Source organism: Sinohyriopsis cumingii, chromosome 4 (genome assembly GCF_028554795.1).
Source record: "Sinohyriopsis cumingii isolate HCF-2022 chromosome 4, ASM2855479v2, whole genome shotgun sequence".
Lineage (NCBI taxonomy): Eukaryota > Metazoa > Mollusca > Bivalvia > Unionida > Unionidae > Sinohyriopsis > Sinohyriopsis cumingii.
The window spans coordinates 72089287-72113234 of NC_142964.1; the positions used below are offsets into that span (position 1 = coordinate 72089287).

General features: G+C 34.1%; 1 protein-coding gene across 1 annotated transcript in view; it reads right to left on the reverse strand.

Annotated features, from left to right (window-relative positions):
• The window catches only part of LOC149801431 (dmX-like protein 2), a 212399-nt gene that overhangs the window by 137782 nt on the left and 50669 nt on the right, over nucleotides 1-23948 (reverse strand). The window contains exons 10-12 of the mRNA XM_089955559.1: nucleotides 7903-8069; nucleotides 2934-3188; nucleotides 2045-2229 (exon numbers count right to left, since the gene is read on the reverse strand). Coding sequence (XP_089811685.1) covers nucleotides 2045-2229; nucleotides 2934-3188; nucleotides 7903-8069 — 607 coding nt within the window. The remainder of the gene's footprint in view (nucleotides 1-2044; nucleotides 2230-2933; nucleotides 3189-7902; nucleotides 8070-23948) is intronic.

Below are 23948 nucleotides of genomic sequence, written 5' to 3' on the forward strand. Positions count from 1 at the left end.
GACAGGCATAGTAGGATTTGTTTGACATATCTCTATAAAGTAATCGAGGGGTTAGTGATGACTCTCATTAAATATATTTTTAAAACTATTAAGACAAAAACACCAGATTAAAACCTGATCTTTTCCAAATTTTGAAAGTATAATCATTGTACAAAAACTAGTATAAAATAATAATCGACATTTTGTAGTTGAGCAATGTAGAAGAGAAAATTTAGAAATTATTTCTTCGTAAAAAATAACTGTGGACTGGAATCATCTGAGTGACTGTTGTGTGCATCCAATCAGTGGAGAGCTTCAGAACAACTCTTGAACAATACTACTTTCTAGTTGGCTCTCTCGTCCAGTGCAAATTTCTGCTGTAACTGGCCCTGCCTTGTATACATTTGAGATTTCAGTGCAAATTTCTTCCATAACACTATTCCAGGCTATTGATAAATCAACACATTCAAGATTGGAATTCATTCGGAACACCACTGGGATTCATTCAGAATACTCTATACTTTTGGACTATAGAACTTTTAGGACTATTTGGGATTCGATTCACAATACAGTAAGTTCTTTTTAAACTTTCACTTTGCATTCTAGGAAAATAAATTATTTGTTGAATTTTACAAAACTTATTGCTTTTCACTCTTTTCTGTTACATACTTTAAGACCATTGAATCATAACATAATCTTTTAGTAATCAGCCTAAAACATAATTAGAAATGTATCCAGTAACCACAAATGTTCTGCCAATCAAATTTTTAAGGAAAATGTTAAAAATTGAACTTGATCAAGGTATTTTAATTTTTTTTTCAGTTCCTAAACAATAAAATTCTTTAATTTCTCGAAACATTGTTGCATTTGGATGTATTGATGGAGATGTAAACATATGGAATAGGAACTATTGTATGGGCAAACATATTAATAACACTATATACCACTCTACTCCCCCTCTGTAGAATATGGTAGAGGAGTTCTTTTTTAAAAACTATTTTCCTTGTTACTAAGGCACTTTATTTGCTGCCTCAGTGCAATTCATAAATGAGTACTGCCCATTTCTATCACCCCATACAGAATCCATGTACATTAACAACAAACAAGCAACAAATGTTCTATGATAGCCTAAAACAAAAGCATGCAGAAGCAGTTTTTCCACCTATAGCAATATAATCCCAAACTTTCATTTCAATACATCAACTCATGTACAAGATATGTGACTTTTGAAAACTTAAACTAATTTCCATGTTACTGCTGAAACCAATAACACCTCCATCATGCTATAGTCTGAATATACCTCCTGTTTATTTGTATCCCCCAACCGATTTAAAAATCAAAAAGCACAAATGAGATAAAATATGCACAGATTTTAGTCAGTTCCTGGACAAGTCCATTTTCAGGGAATGGATGGAAACATGACTACACATGTATGTACATAGAAGGAAAACACTACTTGTCTGTTTCTAATATTTACAATGACAAATCAAGGAAATAAATAGAATAACAATCAGAAATTTGCCATTCATGCTGATTTAACAGGAAGTATAATTTCTATGAACATGTGTGCAAAGGGATATAACTCTAAAATCCCACCATGATAGTAATTTATGGAATTATCTGGCTTTTACCAAGCAGGATGAACTATGTCACTCTGTTGTCAGAGGAAAATACACTCGCAATATGGCGCCATGTAAGTATGGAAACTCTGTTAAGCATGAAACATGCAGACAATGCCAGTGTTACAGTCTTTCTGGTCACATTCAGATTAGAAATTATAATTCAGTGAATTAACTGACCAAGTTTTGTGCAATTATTACGACAAATATTTTTGTTACTGAAATCAGTTGGGGGTGCAAACAAACGGGGATTTATGCAAAAACTACAGAAACGTGATACCTATGTGATGCCCTTCATAGGCAAGACAAATTGTATCTCTCCTGCTATCATATATATGCCTATGTTCCTTGTCTTCCATCTGCTTTATGTTAATACTGCCTACCATTCAGCAATAATATCATGCACATGGAGCCCTGCCCCTCCACCGCATGCTAATAGGACTTACTGCTACCTCGGGTGATGAGGTGGGAGTCATCCCATCTGAGAACGACATAGTGTAATCTGAAGATGCATCAGAAACAATACTGGACTGACTGTCCTCATGACTCCCCAAGATCTGACCGTCCTTTTGCTTTTTGTGTTTGCCTTTCTTCCTGAAGAATCTGCTTTTCTTTTTCTTCTTTTGAGATCCTGATCAGATATGAACAGGCATGAGAATAAACCTGTGTGTCACTATGACTACATATGTTAACAACATAAATGAACATGCTACTTTTAATTATAGGATGGAGCAAAGTATAATAATCCTCTTGCACATAATCACCATACTGACTAGAAAGCTTCCAAGTTGTGCAGTTTTAACTAGAGATTAAGAAGGAGCCGAGGTAATGGACTGACATATTTCCCTCATGCTGAAGCATGGAGATCATAAATTAAAGGCCTTGAATGTTTGAATGTCAAATAACATCACAAACAAGCAACAAGGTTTGTAATACAAAACTCCTGGAACCAAATAACATTTCACTTTCTTTTTCTGTTTGCACAAATAAACATGAAGAATCTCTAGGAAGTATGGTAACTATTACCCTGTGAAAATTTTCAGTAAAATCAAAGAATCTGGATTTTGGAAGCCAAAAGTAATCCCTAGTGCCTCTATTCCTTTCTCACTAAAATGATATTTGAGATGACATGGTACACTAAAAGATGTTAATATGCTACTAATTTTATGAACATTATTCCATTAAATGATGTATTAACAATATTACTCCACTTTCCTTGAAACCCTATCTGACATAATGTGTTTAGTGAAAAATTAATAATTTCCGAGTAAAAAAAAGAAGAAAGAAAACATCATGAACTTTATAGTACAATATCAGTGTTTTATACTCTACTACCTTCATCCAGGTCCTCTTCCGGCTGATACATATCACTCTCTGTTTCTATGTGGTTGCAGTTATTAGGTTGACGATCAATGTCCCCATTTGGTTGGTCTTTTTGCTGACTGTCCACATGATGGAGACTGTCCTTGTGGATCTCCTGAAGTATCTTCTCTGACTCCATGGTAAACTGGAGTTCTTTGTTGTTCAGCCAATGCAACTGAAACTGATGTTCACCTTCCTTTGACCCAACAACAGGCTGCAGAGGAATATCTGAGAATAAAAGAGGAAAAATCATCTAGATTTAAGTTTACTCTGAAAGGTATCCAAAACAACCACCATAAGATTAAAACTAACTTTATGTCCAGAAACAAATCTTAAATGTGAACAATTTCTAAAATGGGGTGAAAATCTCACCAGGCCAACTACATCTGTACACAAACATTTATGCTAAATTTCACTATCCACCTGAATTGGTTTTTGCTTAACCTTTCTAACCAGATTTTGCTTTTTGCTCCAAGAATATATAAAAAAATTAAAAATGTGCACAAATTTGGTTTGTTGGTTAGCCGGCTGTCAACTTGTTCATTGGAATGCAACTTAATATAACATCTGATCAAAATTCACTTCTATATGTACATGTTACTATGTTCAGGCCTTACAAAACAAGTGAAAATATATGGAAGCAATTAAATTTAACTCAATTCCCTATGTCAGGTAGGTCTGGTTTTCAAAATCCTTCAATAAAGTGTGGATATGTCGGTCATCACGTCTGTACCATTTTCATTCTAAACCAATTAAAAATTGTGAGAGTCATTTCACAATGTCAATGCAATCATTCATGTACAATGAGTAGTGATAACAAGATTTATGAGATGGCCACTAAAGTGGCATGTTGGATGTCAGATGAACACTATTTTCATTCAGAACCAGCTGCTGAGTGAAAACCCTATCTTAATACAGCTATCCATTCAGGATAAAAAGCATTAAAAAAAATTAGGATGACCATCAAGGCAGTCATTTATTTTGCAAGCTGAAACAGCACTGTTTTAAAATAGGAAAAACTACACAAGTACTGCAATAAAGAAGTGTGGTCTTTTACATTAAAAATTTGTTGGTGTGGTCATCAGTTCAGGAGAAGCTGCTAATAAAGATTTATCAAATGCTGAGAGATCACATTTCCAACATTTTCAGTTAAGAAAAACGTGTTGTAGTAATCCCATGTGAATATGACCATCCCATCAAAAATTATGGTAACAAGATTTTCAAGATGGTGACCATGGCCATGATGTTGGAGGTCTGATTAGCACCACCACCACCAAGATATTTAAAGAAGCCTTCAAAGAAAAAGCCCATGCTAACATGATCACCTGTTCAGAAGAGGCAAATAAAACAAGATTTTCAAGATAGCTAAAATGGTAACCATACTGGAGGTCTGGTTGGAACCATTTTTAATCAGAGCCAACTAAATAACAAAGTCTTTTAGTGAAAACCCCATGTCCCCATTCAGGAGAAGCAGACATAACAAACTTTTCCAAATGGGCATCACAGCCATTAAATCTGTGGTCTCATCTGTGCTCTTTCAATCAGGACAAAGTAGAGACCATAAAAGGTCTTTGGGTAGAAATTCCATGTCTGTATGAACATTGGTCAAAGAGAAGTGGCTATGACAAGATTTTCAAAATGGCTAACATGATGGCTATATGAGAAGACTAAACAGCACAATTTTTATTTAGGACCAATTACATATTACACAAAAGTCTGTACGAGAGAACACAAAATCATTATGACTGTTCAGAAGTAGCAATAACAAAATTTTCAAAACAGCTGCCAGGCAGTCACATTGGAGGTCAAATTGTGTCATGTTATAAGTAAGGAACAATAGCCAGATTGCAACATGTATATGCTAGACCCTGAGGCTAATTATTCGCTTCATAAATGTTGCGAGTGTAAACCGACATCAAAAAGACAGGTGGGAAGCCAGTTGTATATAATATGGCCATAGGAACTTGTTACTGGCGCCTTATTTGGCTGCATGCGATTCACAGGTAAGTGGCATGAACTGAAAGTGTTGGGCTCAAAGGAACATCAAGTGGGGGTCGTAAATCCACCCTTGACAGAATGCCAGGAGGGGGCGATGTCTGCTAATTATGTAGACCATGGGTGAATCGACATCCACTCATAATTGAACAAGGCGTGGCCACTATTGGAATCGCAAGTTTAAATCTAGTGTCTTGAAACTAAAAGTCAGTAGTCACTAAACCATCTTGCGGGAATTATATAAGGAAGTTATAAGCTACTCCAACATCATTTGAAATTGGCTGGAAATGCTGTTATTCTGGGAATTACAAAGGAGCTTCAGACAGGTCAGTGACTTATTTGCTCAATTGTCACAATCTATTACGGCAAGATAATTGTACTTTAATTATGTGCAGTATGTATACTTCATTACTAGAATCGTTAGTACGTAGAATTACCATCTGTAGGGTTTGATTCATTTGTAGTGTTAGATCTACATGCATATTTTGAGATATGTGCAATGTTTATGTGAAGAACTAATACTGTAATTCGCTATTTGGTTAATTCGTAGTAACCTCGTGCATTTATTCATGTGATATTCTAGATTTGCAAATGTTGAATTGAATTATAACTTTGTATAATGGTTGCAGTGTGCAACATTAGTTAATGGGGGTATTTGACTATCTGCATACTTTGTAGGAGTATAATGTGTAAGGATATATTCACGCATGGATATGTGGATATCTGTGTACACTTTGAAGAAGTGTAATATACAGAAATGTGTCTGATTATGTGATACTGGTCTGTATAATAAGATTGAGAATCTATATATACCGATGTGATGAAATCTAGTGATATATGCATGATAAGCAGTTGATAACGTGTATACCATACCAGAAAGTATGGGTATTTCGATGTGCACGAATGCGTGACCAAAGAAGGTAATGGCTTATCTGACGACAGCTTGTTGTTTAGTGTGAGACTAGATAGTTAGAGGAATATTGTTGTTGTCGTTGTAGGGTTTAACGCCATTTTTCAGCACACGATAGGCTATACATGGCGGCCAGTATTAATGGTGGAGGAAGAACCCGGGAAAACCCCCAGAAAGAACCACCGACCCACGAGAAGCTACTGGCAAGCTATCTCACATACCCATGTTGGCTGAATCCGAGACTCGAACACACGAAGATAGAGGTGAGATGGCAGTGATTCGTAACGGAGAACGCTTTAGACCACTCGGCCACTCGGGGCCCCCTAGAGGAATACTAATGTCCTTGTGTGTGTTCGGACAGGAAGCTTTTAGGGACCGGAGGAGCTGTAGGAGACAGAGAAGGGAAATACCCTAGTACAGTTGGTCCCGAGTCTCTGGGAGACCAGAAAAGGAGAGAACGGAAGTGGAGGAAGTGGAAGGGTGAAGGACGTGGTTGTTGGACTAAAGGGGTACTGGGTACCAGTCAAGAAATACTCCATAACAAGTGTCAGGTTGCCAAAATCTTAATTTAAGAGCAACTAGACATCATAAAAGGTCTTTCAGTGAAAACCTCTTGTCAATATGGCTGTAGGCCATGGTTCTAAGTAGATTTCCAAACTGAAGATTCAGTTGACCCTTGATCCCAAAATCTCAAGAGTCGAAATGAAAATCTCAAGAGTCAATTATTTTGGACAGTCAATAGCCCATAACTGATTCTTGATCATTGGTGGAAAAAAATGATGCTTAAGATTTCTTGTCTCATGCTGAATAATGAGAAATACTTGAACAGTATTTTGTAAGAAACATACAATTTCATTTTTTTTTTAAAGTATTTCTCTTTCTATATGTTACTGTGTGTTTATTTTGTATATGAAACAGAGGATTGTTTTATACTTCATGATCTTTTCAACTTCTAAGCATATTCTAATATTAACTGCTGAAATCATTTTATATGCCAAAAATATACCCATAAAACAATGAATGTTATATATTATTCAGATATCAAGGATGTACATCACAGAACTGTCAGTTCACTTTCCCACTCATCCTTAAATTTTCTCACAAAATTCGGAGATGGAGTCTTCTCCTTCTCAGAGCTGACACTAATCATTCTGTTTGTTTGGAGTCTGAGGGGCAGAAAATTAATCACGAGTAGGTTGTTTCCGAGACTGAGTCATTACAAAAAATATACTTCTTTGCGCCATTGTGATTTTAAAGTTCAGATGTATGCACTGAGTGTTATGTCCGTTCAATTTTTCTCAATGATCCATTAATTAAAATGTTCGAGGTTTTAAACGTTTTGTTAACTGAAGCAAATTAATCGCCAATAAAACACAATCCCACACTGAAAACTGGCTTCGCAAGAAACCATACATTTGTGTTTAGCTGAACTGATTATAATTTAAAGCTCAATGAAACAAATGCCAATATCTTATCAGAAATGAATCCAGTGAAGTCATAAATGATTCAGAATTTTTAAACGTCTCGACAAATGAAGCATATTGCCAATAAAACAATTCAAGTTATTACCTTGGTCCACTTACTATGACAACCGGCTTCACAAGCGGCCATAATGATATAATGATATGCTGCAGTTCTGACCAGTTGATTATAATTTGAAGAAACCAGGAAAACCCTGGGCAGCTTTCTCACACATCCACATTGGCTGAGTGTAAGACTCAAACCCACACAGACAGAGGTGAGATGGCAATAATCGGTAACGGCAAGCGCTTTATACCACTTGGCCACCTGGTCCCGCTATTATCAATTTATTAACATTTCTGATATTTTACTTATTGAACATAATCAGGAAACATTCTTAAAGGTATGTAAAATTTATCTGACATTCTGACAAAATTTTCTAACAAATGCAAGAAATCCTGAATCTACAAGGATTGATATGAACTATAACAACATGAAAATAACATGTTCCACATGTGTCGAAAATTTGTGTACTACTGAACAAATATTTTACAGATACACATGTCGGCAGATTACCTGTCTCAGGATTGACACTGGCAGCCAAATGAAAATGCAGGGCTGGCGCAACCCCATTATGTTGAAAGGCAAATTTATGAAAGTCATGAACACTTGGAATATTTGCCATCGACATCACGGTCTCTGGTCCAAATTTCAATTGTTTCTTTCTCTTGTGAATTGCATGTCTGGAAATATTTTGAAGTCTATGATACATCATTGCAAATTCATAGAACAAAACAAGAACAAAATTGTAAAGTGTTTGATATAAACTAGTGTGAAAAGATCAAACTAAATAGTATTGAAAAGTGTTGATTTAAAATGTACATTAATGCAGAGTAAGTTAATTAAGAGGTATCTAAGAATCTACATCAATTTTGACCAGAACTTAACATTATTACATGGCTGAATAAATCTGAAAATATTCTGCCTAGAAATGCAATTTTTATGACAAAATGACTAAAAATGCAAGTCTTCATTTGTTTATTGTAAATCAAATTCTTGATTAACTAATAATAATAATAATAATAATAATAATGAGGACTTTGTATAGCACCTAATCTTTAGAAGCTCTAAGCGCTTTACAACATTAGATAACACCTAAAACTTAAAAAACATCTACAATGATATGATTACAAAAAACAAACACTATGAAATAAGAAAACATAAAACATGCTGAAAATATTTAAGGTAGGAAACATTAATAGGTCTTTAAGTTTGTTTTTGCAATCGAAATAGATGAGTTTTAAGAGCACCCTTGGATGATATCAATGTGTCTTTACGTCTAAGTTCAGTGGATGATTCGTTCCACGTTGCTGGGCCCTGGTATGCAAAAGAACGCTGTCCATATGACTTTGTTTTCGTAGTGGGAATAATGAGTATACGATTGTCAGAAGAGGAGCGTAAGAAGTATCTTGCTGGTGTGTACACATGGGTGAGGTCAGATAGGTATGCTGGACTAGAGTCCGACAGTGAAACGTAGCACACAGAACAAATTTTGTGCTTGATTCTGGACCGAATGAATAGCCAGTTTAGGGTACAGAGCAGCAAGGAGGTGTGCTCTGATCGTGGTACTCTAAGTATGATCCGAGATGTATGCACTGAGTGTTTTACTTGTCTGGCAAAACTTTAACATGTTCCCTGCTGGCAATGGCATTTAGTTATGGTTTATTAAGGGCAAGAACTTACAAACATAAGTAAACATCTGAGTTTCATTCCTGCCTGTAAAGTAACCAAAGAATGTGCAAGAATATACAAGTCTTAACAATTAGTGAACATAATATACAACTTTAACAAAATCCTGAACAACAGAATACTGAGGAAAATACACACTTCAAAAGGTTAACTGCAACAAACATGAACTCCATAGTGTAGTTGTTGTTGTTTTAGGGTTTAACGCCATTTTTCAGCACAAGACAGGCTATACATGGCGGCCAGTATTAATGGTGGAGGAAGAACCCAGGAAACCCCCGGAAAGAACCACCAACCCACAAGAAGCTACCAGCAAGCTTTCTCACATATCCACATTGGCCGAGCCCGAGACTCGAACCTATGCAGACAGCGGTGAGATGGCAGTGATCCGTGACAGAGAGCGCTTTAGACCACTCGGCCACTCGGGGCACCCAACTCCATAGTGTAACTGCAACCAACATGAAATCCATATCGTAATTTCAACCAATATGAAATCCATAGTGTAATTGCAACCAATTTGAAATCCATAGTGTAATTACAACCAACATGAAATCTACAGTGTAACTGCAACCAACATGAAATCCAGTGAAATTGCAACCAATCTGAAATCTAGTGTAATTGCAACCAACATGAAATCCAAAGTGTAACTGCAACTGACATGAAATCCATAGTGTAACTGCAACCAATATGAAATCCATAGTGTAATTGCAACCAACATGAAATCATTGTGTAACTGAAACCAACATGAAAACTGATAAGCAATCTGTTTTTTGCAGGTAGCTGAAAGAAAACTCTGATCAATGCTTGCTTAGACCACAATACAGAACTCCCCCACTATAAGACCTTTCATTATAATACTGCTCCTTCCTAAGGACAGTGTGCATGGATGCCATTTCATTGAGATGTAGTGAAATTATATGTATAATGTACTTCATTATAAGGCATTTCAATAGAAAGAACTCACCTCTATAGCTCCAATGTACAGTGAGTATGGTATTTTTGTAGTATAAGCAACTTTACTCAGCTTAGAAATATTGTGTACTGAATTTTCTTGTCTATAATAATAATAATCAAAATCATATCTTATCCATTCCCTGGTTTCAAATGCTTTCATAATTGGTGAAGATTATCACACAACCATAAATATTAGGATCCTAAGTCACTCATTTACTGCATTAAACAATATATGCTTTCAATCATACTTTTTCTTTTCAATCATACTTTTTCTGGATATTTTTAAGATACCATTTATGCTTACCTATACCACCAAAGTTGCCACCTACATGTACTAAAGAAGAATACCCAAATACATGTTAAACCTGTGCAACATCAAAAACATGTAAAACATTGTGATTCAGACTTTCATTATAACTAGAAAGAGTAACTGTGTAACACAGCCCCACACTGAAAAAAATGTACAAATTTGGTAATGAAACAATTTCAGCTATGCCAATTACAAGAAACATCCCAAATGAAGATGTAAATTTGATCATCGGAGGCCACCACAAACCAAAATGGAACTGATGAGATGAAGTCCATAAAAGATGCATATAGATGTACACACCCAACTCAATAGGAATATGTTGAATGCTTCCTGGCAAATAACTATGTCAAAATTGGACCTGAAAAGATGAAACCTTTACAAGCATCTACCTAGACACCTACCAAAATGAGATCCAATTATGTTTAAGAGTTGTAAAAATATGGTGGCCAAAAAAAGTGTCAACAGTTAGATGGACAACAAGGAAAGGTGATTGCTTACATTTTAATACAAGGCCTTGACAAAAATGTAAAAAGAAACATTGCCAAAGTAATTATTGGTTACTGCATTTACTGTACAATACTGCATGACCTTGCAGAGTGCAGTATTTTGCTGAAAAAACATGTTCATATTTTCCCACACAAATGCAGTAACTTTTTTATCATATACTCATTTTGTTTAACTACCTAAGGCTTAACAACAAAAGACATTACAAGAAACAATGCAATTGAATTTATGCTTTATTCCAAAATAAATTCACAACCACAGATTAATCAATACACAATAAAAGTATCAAATTCACATAACTCTGCCCAGTGACCATTTAACTTAGTCGCGTGCCCTACATCAGAATTGTCCTTTTGGTCTACTTAAAATTGAAATTTAGAGTCATATTGTAAATGAATGTGCATGGATTTTGTTTCTATCTTGATCCAACTCAATTCAGCTTTTCTGATCATGAGGGGCTTGATTTTTGGGTAAATTCAGTGAAATAAGGTGAATGGATTTTAGCTAGAATTGTAGGCTACTCAAAATTCTGGTACAGCTTCTGTGTATCAGGTTTTGCAGTACATGTTTGTCAGATCTGAAGAACTTAGAAAGTATAATTTGAGGAAATTCAAGATGCATAAATGTAAGTACATTTATTACCATTATTATTGCCAGCTCAAGAAAACATCCTGTCACTTTCATGTTGCTGTTGGAGGGACCCCAACAATGACCCACATCATACAGTGTGTCATCTATCATTAGCCTAACACTGTATCAAAATAGTTACACAGGGAAAATTGAAAAGCAGCTGTTGTGTTACACTCCATTTACCCAGCGGATACAATACTCTTTTGTCATCTTGGATTATTGGCTCTGAGGCTCTTAGTTTAGTAGCAAAGCCTCCAGCTGCATTTTTTTCCTGAATCTAGTATTTTGACCAACTTGTAAAATTGTAGGTATATAATAGATATGCAATAGCCCTTGGCCTCAATATGCTTTTCTATGCTATAATTTTTTAGACCCAAAAGAACACTTGTCAGTCTACCCATTTTATTTGCAAAAAGATGTGAATATTCTCCTAAATAGCTGTTTCAAAGATCTGAACCAGATTTTCAATTACTTTGTCTCTCACTTTTGTTATTGACATTGCAAATATCACATTCATTCATTTGCTACTTTGAAAGTTTTCTTTCTGATTCAGTGAACATGTCCACATCATTATCTTTATCATCTATACTTTCAAAAGGATGAAACAGCTGCTTTAGTTCATTCACAAATTTAATCCACCAAAACCTAAAGCATATACTACACGAGTGTACATGGTTTATTTACAAAGTAGTTCCTAATACACTTTACTATCTTTAGGCACTCGTGTCGTGCATGTGCATGCAATATGAAGGTGTTCAGTATCGTAAAATACTGCATGATTCTGACAATGTTAAGTTAAAAGAGACAAAACTGAGCATACAATAATAGCTGGTACCCTCAGTAGGATTACTGAATATGAATGAACATGAATTACATGTGTTTCACTTAGTGGGCATGACTAAAGGGCAGGAATCCAACAGAGAGTAAGGGAAGTATATGTTACATATTCCAAATATGACGCAAACTGGATGCAAAGGTGGAGCACAGGGGCAGGAATGGTATTGAGAGAAGGGGTTTATGAGATCAATTTATATTTCAAACATTAAGTAAATTGCTAATGGGATTATCGAAATGATGAAAATAATTTATCCAAAACGTTTATTAACAAAAGTGTGTCCCAATGGTAATTATTGATTCTACAGCCTCTTGGGCAGACCAAAGCAGTATGAGTGGTTTGAATTGCAAGATGCATGTGCTAATATTATATTACAAATATAAAGTGAATCAGTTAAGGAGTTACTGTGCCAAAAACACCTGAAATAACTAAAAATCTGTCACTGGACACACATACAAATACACCAAATACCCTTGTTTCATGGGCTCAAAAAAAAAAAGACAAGTACCATTTTATATACCTGGATAACCACAATGCATGAAAAATGTGTCTTGGTTATATGCGCAAAGCACTAAGGGAATAGCAGGAAATGCACAAAGATACCAATACTCACTGGGATTTAAACCCTGGACATACCATCATTTTATCTAAATATCTGAACCATAATTATTTTTCCCCCTGTCAGATAATGTAAATTATCAATTTTCCTGAATATTTTGTCCAGAAAATTATTATCTTTATTGTTTGTCTGTTCATCATGTGTATGTACTACCTCTGGAGATAAGTGGGAGCCAGGTCTAGATGATATAATTACTGTTCTTCAATTTCTGTACACTCTGGGCAAGTTAAAAAAAAAACATGGAAAATGTCATGTCACTTAATACATTTGAGTAAAGTATCACATAAACTTGTCCTTGAATGTGATTCATAGCGTAATAATTTATGCATACTGCTGAATGGAACCAGTTCTAATTGTCAACACTGTTTTATAACATAATGACTGTCGTTGACAACAGAACATATGACTGAAATTACATACATTTAATAACGTCATCTTGCCTCTCAAAATCTGAAGTGATCTAATATGGTAATGACTGCCCTAAATGTAAATGAGCTAAATCACTTAGACTGATGCAGGAATTTAATTACAGATCACCATTATTTGTAATCACAAATTGTGGAACATGTCAGCAGTTGTTATTGCTGCCTATTGACACTACTTTCAGTTAATCTATGCAAGAACAATAGCAGCAAAAGCAGTTTCAAAGTCTGATGGTTATCTATTGAAATACCTGTTCCAGATTAGAGGTAAAATTCTGCCAAGTTGAAATTCGAACTTGATGGTTTAATTTTTATCAACAAACATACTTGTGTCGAAAATTTGTGTACTACTGAAAAATGGTGCCAAATAATTATGTTAAATACAGTGCAGAGTACAACACCTCACATCATCTGTTTAACTCACACTGGAGGATAAGGTAGTCATAATGCCATAAGCATGGGCAGGGGGTATTTTTTACCAAAAAGAATGTATCCAAAAGAAAAAGAAAAAAAACAATGTCCTACAAATTTCAGAAATAGAAAATTAGCCATTCTATCATGCTATGTTTGATTTTTTAATATTATTCTTGTCTTACAAAATAAACAATGCTGAAAAAGAAGTAAAAATAACCAAAAACCCTTAAGCTTATAATGTTCCATTCACATTCACTGGATATCTGAAATCTTATTGATTGAATGAATTATACCTGCAAGCTAATTAATCTGAACAAAATTTAAGAATTCACATACTTTTCACACACATTTCAAGGCATGAAGATAACAGAAACAGGAAAGAATAAATACTAGCACTTTATAAACAACACTATCAAAACCAGAGTTGTCTAATTTCCACTGATGCCTGACTTAATTAAAATCAATACAATGTAACACTGTCTGTTTACAGAGCAAAATGAAAAAAGATTGTGCAGAGGATAAATAATGCATCCCAGGCAAATATATTAACATCTTAGCTAGCCAAGGTTGTGATACGATAACCCTATCTACACCTTGGCGGACTGAACAGATATATTAGTGCTATGTTTTAGTGACATCTATTAAATTTCATGAGTTACCTCCCTTAATACATAATGCCAACTAACCAATAGCATGGTGCATTGTCCATTGGCCGAAAATGGAAAGGACAATCGATATAAAATGGATACTTTGGAAGTTTAACATCAAAGCAAGACTACATACCAATGGGAAGGCGTTACAGGTGTATTTTAGTGAAAGGTATTTGTGCAAACACGGACTGGCACTGGAAAATTGCTTATTTATGTATATTCATGTTGTGTGCTCTGCTTTGTCACAATTATGTAGGAACAGTGTTCAAATCTGAACAACTTAACTTTAGATGCGGTGACTTGCCGCCACAACCAATGAAATTCACTGACATAAAGCACAGAAATGTCTGAAAGGATACACCAAGATGTAAAAAGAGTTATCACATCAGAACCCTGGCTAGCAAAGATTACAGATTAATGGAAGTAAGATGAAATCTCACATGTTCTGATACTGAATAAAAATACATGCAAAGATTATTTTCAATACAAATACCACCAAAGTTTGAAATGATTTATCGTTACCAAAACTAAATATTACCCAGAACTGATATAATAATCACTGTAATCTACTTTTAAGGGAGGTTCAGGATGGGTTCTGTGTAGCTTGAGGCAAGTGGAGGCAGATTTAGCAAGCCAAGAATGGGTGCTAGGAAATTCCAGATAAAAAGAAACAAAATACTGTTTCCAAAACCTCAGAGGCAGTGAAGGGGAGTAATTGCTAGAAGTCAATGGTGATGCTGATCGTCTCCGTGGAAAAGTCAGTGTTAATGGACTCCTTGGTGCTGAAGGAGCTGTCAGTGATGATGGAGTCATGGGCCATGACGGAGTTATTGGGGATGTTGGGTCATCATCTAAAGTGGACAGATCAAGCCAGTCATCAACCTCAGTCATTGCTACAGTCATTGAACTGGAATCTGCATTGACAGAAAGTTGTTCTTCTCTCAAGTCAGCAGATGTAGTCGAAATTTGGCGAGGCAGAAAAAGCGCTGTGGAAGCCTGGTCAACTAATCCCTTCATCCGCACACTGCCTTTGGAGCTAATCATTATATACGCATATAATCCTTTTATTATATTAATCGGTAAGAACCTGCTAAGTATATATCCAATTAAAAGACATTTAAAAAAATGACAATCTACTCTGCAATAAAAACTAAAAGAACCATGAAAGTACAGTATACATTTGCCCCATGCTGAATAGTACTTTAGGAATAATAATAATAATAATAATAATCAAAATCATAATCATTTGAGGGTGGCTAATTTAGTCAAGGACTATTCTCCCATAGGACCATCTTAAGAAAAAATCTGCATCATATCAAAGATAATAGTAATTACTAGTCATTTTAACGTCTTTAGTATTATACATACCAGATTATGTTATAATCTACTAGTGTATACTCGTGATATCTCTTCTTATAAATACTGCATTATTTAATGCAGATTTTATCTGCAGTGGAAGCTTGTTCTAAGAACTGTACCAGTATATTAGATATGTTTCTTAAATAGTTCTGTTCTTGGTTTGGAGGATGAAAGGTTCCATGTGATGTTGATCTCAAATGATAAATGTGTTGAATAAGTTCTGAAGATACTCTGGTGCAGCTCCAATTAGATATTAATATACTAGAACTGCCTTGTGAAAATCAATTATTTCATATGCTATAAACCATTTTAGTTCTTTAAACAATGAATTTGATGAATAATCAATAGATGCATCTAAAACAAAGTGTGTTGCCCTTTCTAAAAGTTAATAGATCCTGTCATGTTGACGCTTGTTACATTTTCCCCAGCCAGTTGAACAATAATTTATTTTTGGAATACGAATTGTAGTATAGAATGTGAGTTTCTGTTTGAAAATATTTCTTAATAGTTGACTCATAAAATTTCTAACGAATCAGTCTTTGGTCAAGGTATGCAGCAAAGTTATTTTGCAGAAACCATTTTCTCATTAGACTTAACATGGCCATGACATCTGACTTCAGAATCAACAGATTTATTTATTACATTAAGTGCAAGCTTTCTACAAAGTTTGGTCAAGAAACATATTGTAGAACAAAAGTTATTCTGTTAAATACATTATTTTTCTTTGAGCCATAATGGCTTTGTACTTTCCTTCCAAAAGATAAAAAGGCCTTTTCCTATGCTAAAGTGCAAGTTATCCACAATGCTTAGTTCAGTTATGTGATGCAGAACTGATATTATTGTATGAAACTATTTTTCCTCTTTCAGCCATAGTAACCTTTGACCCTATAATACCAAAACTGATAGGGTTCTTCAATAGTCCAAGTGCATGCCATCCTCAAATTTTCATAATTGTAGATATAAGAACTGAAGTTATCATGTGGAAAAGGAAACAGTAATGGAAAGATGGACAGACAGGGTCAATGCAAAATATATTCCAGCAAAATGCAGGTATACAACACTTGAGTGGTGTGATTGAAAGAATAACTGAAATGACTATCATATTTTTGATGTAATTTTGTATGTCCTTTTTCAGACAAAGAAACCTTCAATTACATAAATCATGCCTGTAAAAGGTAAAAGAAAAGTTTATAAGCAATGCTCCAAAAAAAACATTCTCACAGGCCTAGGGCAAGTGTTTTAGAAGAATTACCTGCCACGTAAAAATCTACTTTCCCTGACAAGGTTTGATGCCTGATCTCAATCCCACCCCCAAACCGTAAGTTACATGGGTAAGTAGCTTTAAAAGCTACATGTGCAGAGCTACCCTTTACCTTCGATCACTGTAAGGGCAGCACAAACACTCCCTTTTGTCAAGTGTGCATTTTTATTTAGCTATAAAGAAAAAAATTAACACTGAGCTTAATCTAACAATCTTTAACAATGACCATAATCTTGTATTTGATGGATATATAGAAATTTGGAAGTGGTCATAATGTTGAGTTTTTACCAAAATGGGTTCAACAAAAACTACAGAACTACAACCTGCCCCAAAAATTTACCAAGGGAGACGCCAACATCAATATTTGGTTGACTTTGTAAGCTTGTCCTATTTTCAAACAATCAAGCTAGTTACAGAAATTTATTATCAAAATAACTGGAATACAAACATTAATCTTTGTTAAAAAGAGTTTCCTCAATTAATGCAGTCTGATGTCAATACGTTTTAGATAAAACTAAGGATCTCCATTGGTGAATTAGCCTGCGCAAACAAACTTTTCTCAAACTAAACAAGAGGCCAAAAACTCAAGGCAAATACACATGCAACTGGACAACAAAACATATAAATGAAAGCAAATGAACTGAATGTTACATAAAAACACTTTAATCCAAATAGGAAATGGCCATAGAAAAGAATGAATTTTTATCAAGAGAGATACATGAAGTTTCCTAAATAAATGGATACTGAAACTGAATTGATCTATTGTGTGCAATATGTTTCAAGAATCTGCATCTATGCAGACAGCTATGCTTCAATTTTGATAACAATTTTAGCCTACTCGGACACAAGATGGTTCAAGTGGGACTGCTGAAGTCCTGTCATACTGATGTAACATAAACATGGTCCCTACGCAAAAGTGGTATTTTTTTCTTCATGACAATTTTCTGATTTTCCATGACTAAATTCTTTAATATTTATGATGAGAAGTCAAGAAAGTCAGATCTGTACACAGGAATGAATGATAATACTGGTAAATATGATAGGAAACCTAATATCTGACTTTTTTGTCAAGATGGCTTCCTGCTCCCCTAACAGTAGTCTGATTCCCCCACTCTAACAACAGACTGAAAATCAGGCAAAGGAATAATTCAAATTTTGTACCATTTTCCACTGCTTCCCATAACATTTTTTTCTATATTTTTTCCATTATTTTCATGACATTTATGTCCATGAATTTTCCAAGATTTTCACTGACTGTAGGAACCCTGCTTGCAGCTTAAAAACTGTCAATAATGAGAAGGTGAGGAGAAAACTTCTTGCTTGTGTGCATCAATTTCTCCAATCAAGATCATGTGTTTTAAAAAGCCAATATTTCTTTCCATGGAAGATCTTCACCAAAATTGTCATTATGCATGAGTGTGTCTCCAGTTTACAAATATTTTATTTGATAGAATTAAAATCAAAACCATAAATACTGGCACATACCAACATAAAAAAATCACTATCCTACCTTATTTGCATGACCCCAGCAGCCATGCTAATGGAGGTAACTTTTCACCACTAATAAAAGTAAACCCCTCAGAGCAGAACCATCTGTATACAAGAATCTCCTTAAACTGAAATTGGTTGGGGGGGTCCAAATTATTCCTGCTTTAACATCATTTTTACTTTCCAAGTAAAGTGAAATCCCTCTACTCCAGAAACAAAACAATATGGATCCCAAATTTCAATTTTACAGGTAAATAAACCCAACATAAAACCTAAACTCACTGACACATGCTGAAAACCTGATTATCATTTCCAAACTGTTGCAATCACATTCAAGGTTGAAACAATACACCTATCCTTTGGTAGCTGGTGCTTTTAATTGAGTATTACGCTACAACAAACACTTCTGAAAGCTAGAGATCAAAACAAGCATCCATAAAAGTGCCACTTCTAATGTAAATTAATAATAACTAAACAAATGAACATTTTTTTTTTTTTATAAATTCCCAGAATTTTGATACTTTATCAAAGAAGACTGACAAAACAGTGTTCTAAAACTAAAATTCACTCAACTGATTGTCAAAAAATCATTGCATAAATGCACTTAAACACACATTCATATTTCTAATGGACATATATTAATGGGACATGTAGTAATGTTATACAAGTGTCTCAATCCTTAAATGTTTCTTGATACATGAGACTGTATTTTAGTCTGGAACAAATGGATGAGATTTTTGGAACAACATGCAATGTTCAGCTTCAGCTAATGTTTCATTAAATGTTAAAAAATCCAACAGTTCCTGAATTTTGTTCACTCATACACAGATACATACACAGATGTTCACTAATTACATTCTCTCATTTTCGGTTTTGAGGTTTTTTCACAATATATGGCTAAGAATGATCAGACAAAGTCCATATCTTTCATTGCCTTCTCCAAACTGTTTAACAGTATCCAATACAAATTTTGAATTTTCAAGTTAGTCTTGAATTTCTCTCCAAATAAATATTAATGCATTCACATTTCAAAATAAAGTCCCATGACCACTGTTTCAAAAAGTGTCATTACTGATTTGTTTATAACCATTCTGAACACGTATAAGGCTATACATAGCAGCCAGTACAACCGATCGAAGAACCACTGACCCATGCGAAGCTACTGGCAAGCTTTCTCACACACAGTGGAAACCTCTATATGGCCAAGTGCTGTGTATAAACTTGACCAACCATTTAAACTATACTCTTCTATTTACTGACATATTCAAAGATTACTTTAGTATCTGATAAGGTTAACATATGTTACAAAATATAATATTAGCTTGGTGAATTAGACTAAATATACAGGTATGGGTTACGTCCATTAAGACTGTGAGTAACATATGGCACATCAACTAGTTTATTAAGAAAAAGGTTGGGTTTTAAATTTCAACCGCAATTAAAAAAAAGTTGGATGAAAATCTAAATTATTTTGTACTGGTAAATAAAAATATACTCCATGCAACCAACAAAAAACTCTTTTAAATGTAAACATTACACCTTTAATTTAAACTTTGAAATAAACAAGGGGTGGCCAATTCCCTCAAGTGCAATATGAAAAAAAGAAAAGATTTACCATGATAACATCCAATGAACTGCAACTTCCAATGTATATATGAGAATGATCCATATTATTCAAATTACCTTCCAATGAAATTTCTTGGGTTTTCAACCAACTGCCTGTTCCTAATCTACTCGTTACCTTACATTATTAAATCTATTCTTGTTATCTTGTTACCTTATTTATTCAATGTACTCTTATAACATTATTTATTCAATCTACTCTTTATACATTAAATCTACTCATTATCCTACTTATTCAATCTACTCTTTTTATATTATTAAATCTACTCATTTTCCTTCTTATTCAATCTACTCTGTTTATATATTAAATCAACTCCTTATCCAACTTATTCAATCTACTCTTTTTACATGATTAAATCTACTAATTATCCTACTTATTCAATCTAGTCCACTGACATTATTAAATCTACTCATTATCCTACTTATTCAATCTAATCTTATTATCTTATGTATTCAATCTTCTCTTATGACCAAACTTAATCTACTCTTACTCTGCATCTCATTACAGAACTCAACCGAGATCTTAATGATATAAGCATATGTTCCAAGTTTGATCAGAAGGACAATGATCAATAATCAATACACAACAGATGCAGGCCAGGTGAGCTTAAATCCTCCTGGAAATGAAGATTGTGTTTAGAAAAATAAAACATTAGGTAGCCATCTACATGTAATGCAGTGACACTGCTTATAAATATTATATTATCTGTTTTTATCGACTGAACTAGTTCTAAGCTACCTTAGCATGACTTTTATTTTCATCATACTCAAATTCAACTTAACTGTGTCAATCTGTTCTCTGCCTAAAAACAGGAATTTTAATGAACACTTTATATATAAACTATGCATCAACTTCAACTGCAAACATGAAACAGCAAATATTATCAAATCAAAGATTTTACTGGAAAGGATTTCACAGGTGCACAAGCTTGAACTGCTACTGTTCAATGAGAAAAATACAAAACAGGTATTTACATTTATGTATTTTAAGAATCTTCTTATAGTAGGCATGGGTAACATACTCCTGGGGCCAGCTGGATAAGTGACGTTTAAAGCTACACACTATAATGTAAATTAATGGATAAAACCAGGTCACTGGCCAGATTCGACCTTTGGTCCATATTTTGCCCACCCCTTATTCAGTCCCCTGTCCATCCCTCACTCAAAACGTATACAAGTTATCTTAGCATGTACAACTGTGAATCAATTATTAAAGTATTAATATTTTATGTCATCTTTATACATTTCTGTACCTATTTTTTCTTCACCTTTCTAAAAGTATATGAAAAAATAGCAGATTTCATTACCATATTTAAATCTGTTTGTTTTAATTCTGTTGTTGAAAAATTATATCATCACTTTGGACAGTTTTAAGTTACAAATATTATGAGTGTCTTCGCAATCATCGGAATGTTTTAAGTTTAACAGTGTAGCAGATGAACTTATACAATTGATCAAAATAAAAAATCTGAATTCAAATGAAGTACATGATCTTATTAATACATACCTAGATCCTGAATGTAATCAACAATTACATAGCTAATCTCTTATTAGTAGTTCCCATAATTCTTTATAAATTTGTAAATATCAGTTATCATGCAGAACATAAATTCATTCTCAAGTCATAATGACAACAAAATGTCAATCCCTGAAACAATCTAGAGAATAAATTTGATGATTCTAACACGAACAGAACTTGAGAAATAAATCTGAAACACAAAATTTATCCAAGTCAGTGATGCATGAAATATGGTAACAGAGACCTACTTGTGTGATGTGTATTGTTCATGATACATCCCCTCAACAAATTTCATAAAACCATGTATAATACAGTAGGTATAAAGGTTGCAAAAAATCTTATCGAAAGCTATTAAAAAAGACTTGAATTAATCAAGTAAAACATGAAATGTGGGTCACAGTGACCTATTTAGTTCTAATAGATATGTATACAATCATATAATTTGATGATTCACTTATTAACAGAGCAATAAACACAAAATTTAATCCAAGTCAGTGAAGCATGAAATATGCATCAGTGACACGCTTTGTGATGAGGATGCAGTTCTCAAAAAGATGTATCCCCTTTTAAGTTTCATGATTAAGAATACAACATGTATACCATGTGCATGAAAACTGTACTAAATGTATACACATAACAATGAAAGTATAATGTACAAGTACAAACTTTGCTCCTAAGACCCCTCACCAAGGGGTAAGTAAAAAGAAAGAAAACAGCCTAATCCACAACTTTGAGTACCCATCAAATGACAGTTTTCACTAAACTACAAAACAGATGCCCATGAAGATAAATTAAGTAACAGTACATATTTCCAGGTCAGCTTAATCTGACAAACATTTTGTAGGAAATTAAACATTTCAGACATAGCATTATCTTTTAACACTGGAATTGTTTGTGTATTTTGTAAGTACAGTTTTAAAATTCCCAGGCTATCCACTGGGTTTGAACACATTCCAAGCAGCTAGAATTCTACAAAAACACAAGTTCAAACTTCTTCATAATATGTAGTTCTGCAGTATACATGAACATACCAGTAACAAAACAGCATAATTTAGTATGCAAATTTTTTTGTCTAAATTCTCTGTTATTCAAATGTGCATGTTGCAGCTCACAGATGTTATCATGGTATCATTACTAAACTATGCTGAAGCAAGAGAAAAAGAAGAAATTTCCACATGAAATGGCATCCTACCTTTCAAACTGATGCATATGAAGTCTAAACAACAAAATATATCTTTTAGTATACCAGTAAGCAAAATTCACACTTCTTAGCTGTATGCATTAATATCTATTAAGAAAGTCACAAAAAAGTTCAATATATCTGCATAGAAGATTAAAGAAAATGAAAGAAAAGTTCAAAAAATACCTAGAGCAACACGAATGATGCATCTGAAAATGTGATGCAATTAATGTTAATTAAAGTGATTAAGTTCAATAATAATATTGGCTATTGCTACCTTATATTTAGCTAAATAAACTGAGCATCAGAAGAAGTGACAAAGTTAAATACAGAAAACCCTCTCAACTAGAACCATAATTTTGAGCAGTATTAAAGTGGCAGTTAGTAATGTTGTTAATTGTCATTTGGGGTTTAAAACCATTTTTCAGCACATGATACAAGGCAACCAGAATAAATACAATTTGATAAGTATTAGAACCCTCTTACTGGGACTAAAGTAAGTGATAAGTCTTCAAAGGCAGCTAGGTTACAGAAAAAAAATCTAATTTTTTTGGTCCAAATATCTGTAAAGGTTTGTGTGTAAGAAACACTAAGGGCTGTTCCATATAAACAAACATGGTACCCAGGGAAGGCAGTTTTTAAGAAATATATGCCAGGATACTTTGATTTCACAGAGTTCATAGTAAATAAGACAATTCTAAATTGCATCCATGGGAGAGTACCCAACTTTAAAAGTGCCCCCCCGGGTCCCATGCATGTTTTAATGGAACAGCCCTAATAATATTATAGTTTTAATATCAAAACTTACTTGACTTCTTTAAGGACATTTACCACAGTGTCTTTAGACATGTAACACTGACATGAAGTTAAACCTTAAGTTTCTGCAGCAACACATTTAGGCACTGAAACTAACCAATCAGTATGCATGGACAAAAATATCACACTACTGCCACAAAAAGAAAATCTAAAAATTATATTAGCTATGGAAAACACCATTTCATAATTAGAAAGTTAACATATGATCTAAGAATGTCATATGCATCAAAGTGACTTGTCCCTTTACCTACTGAATAATCACAGAAATGTGGAAAATATTAATGAACAATGC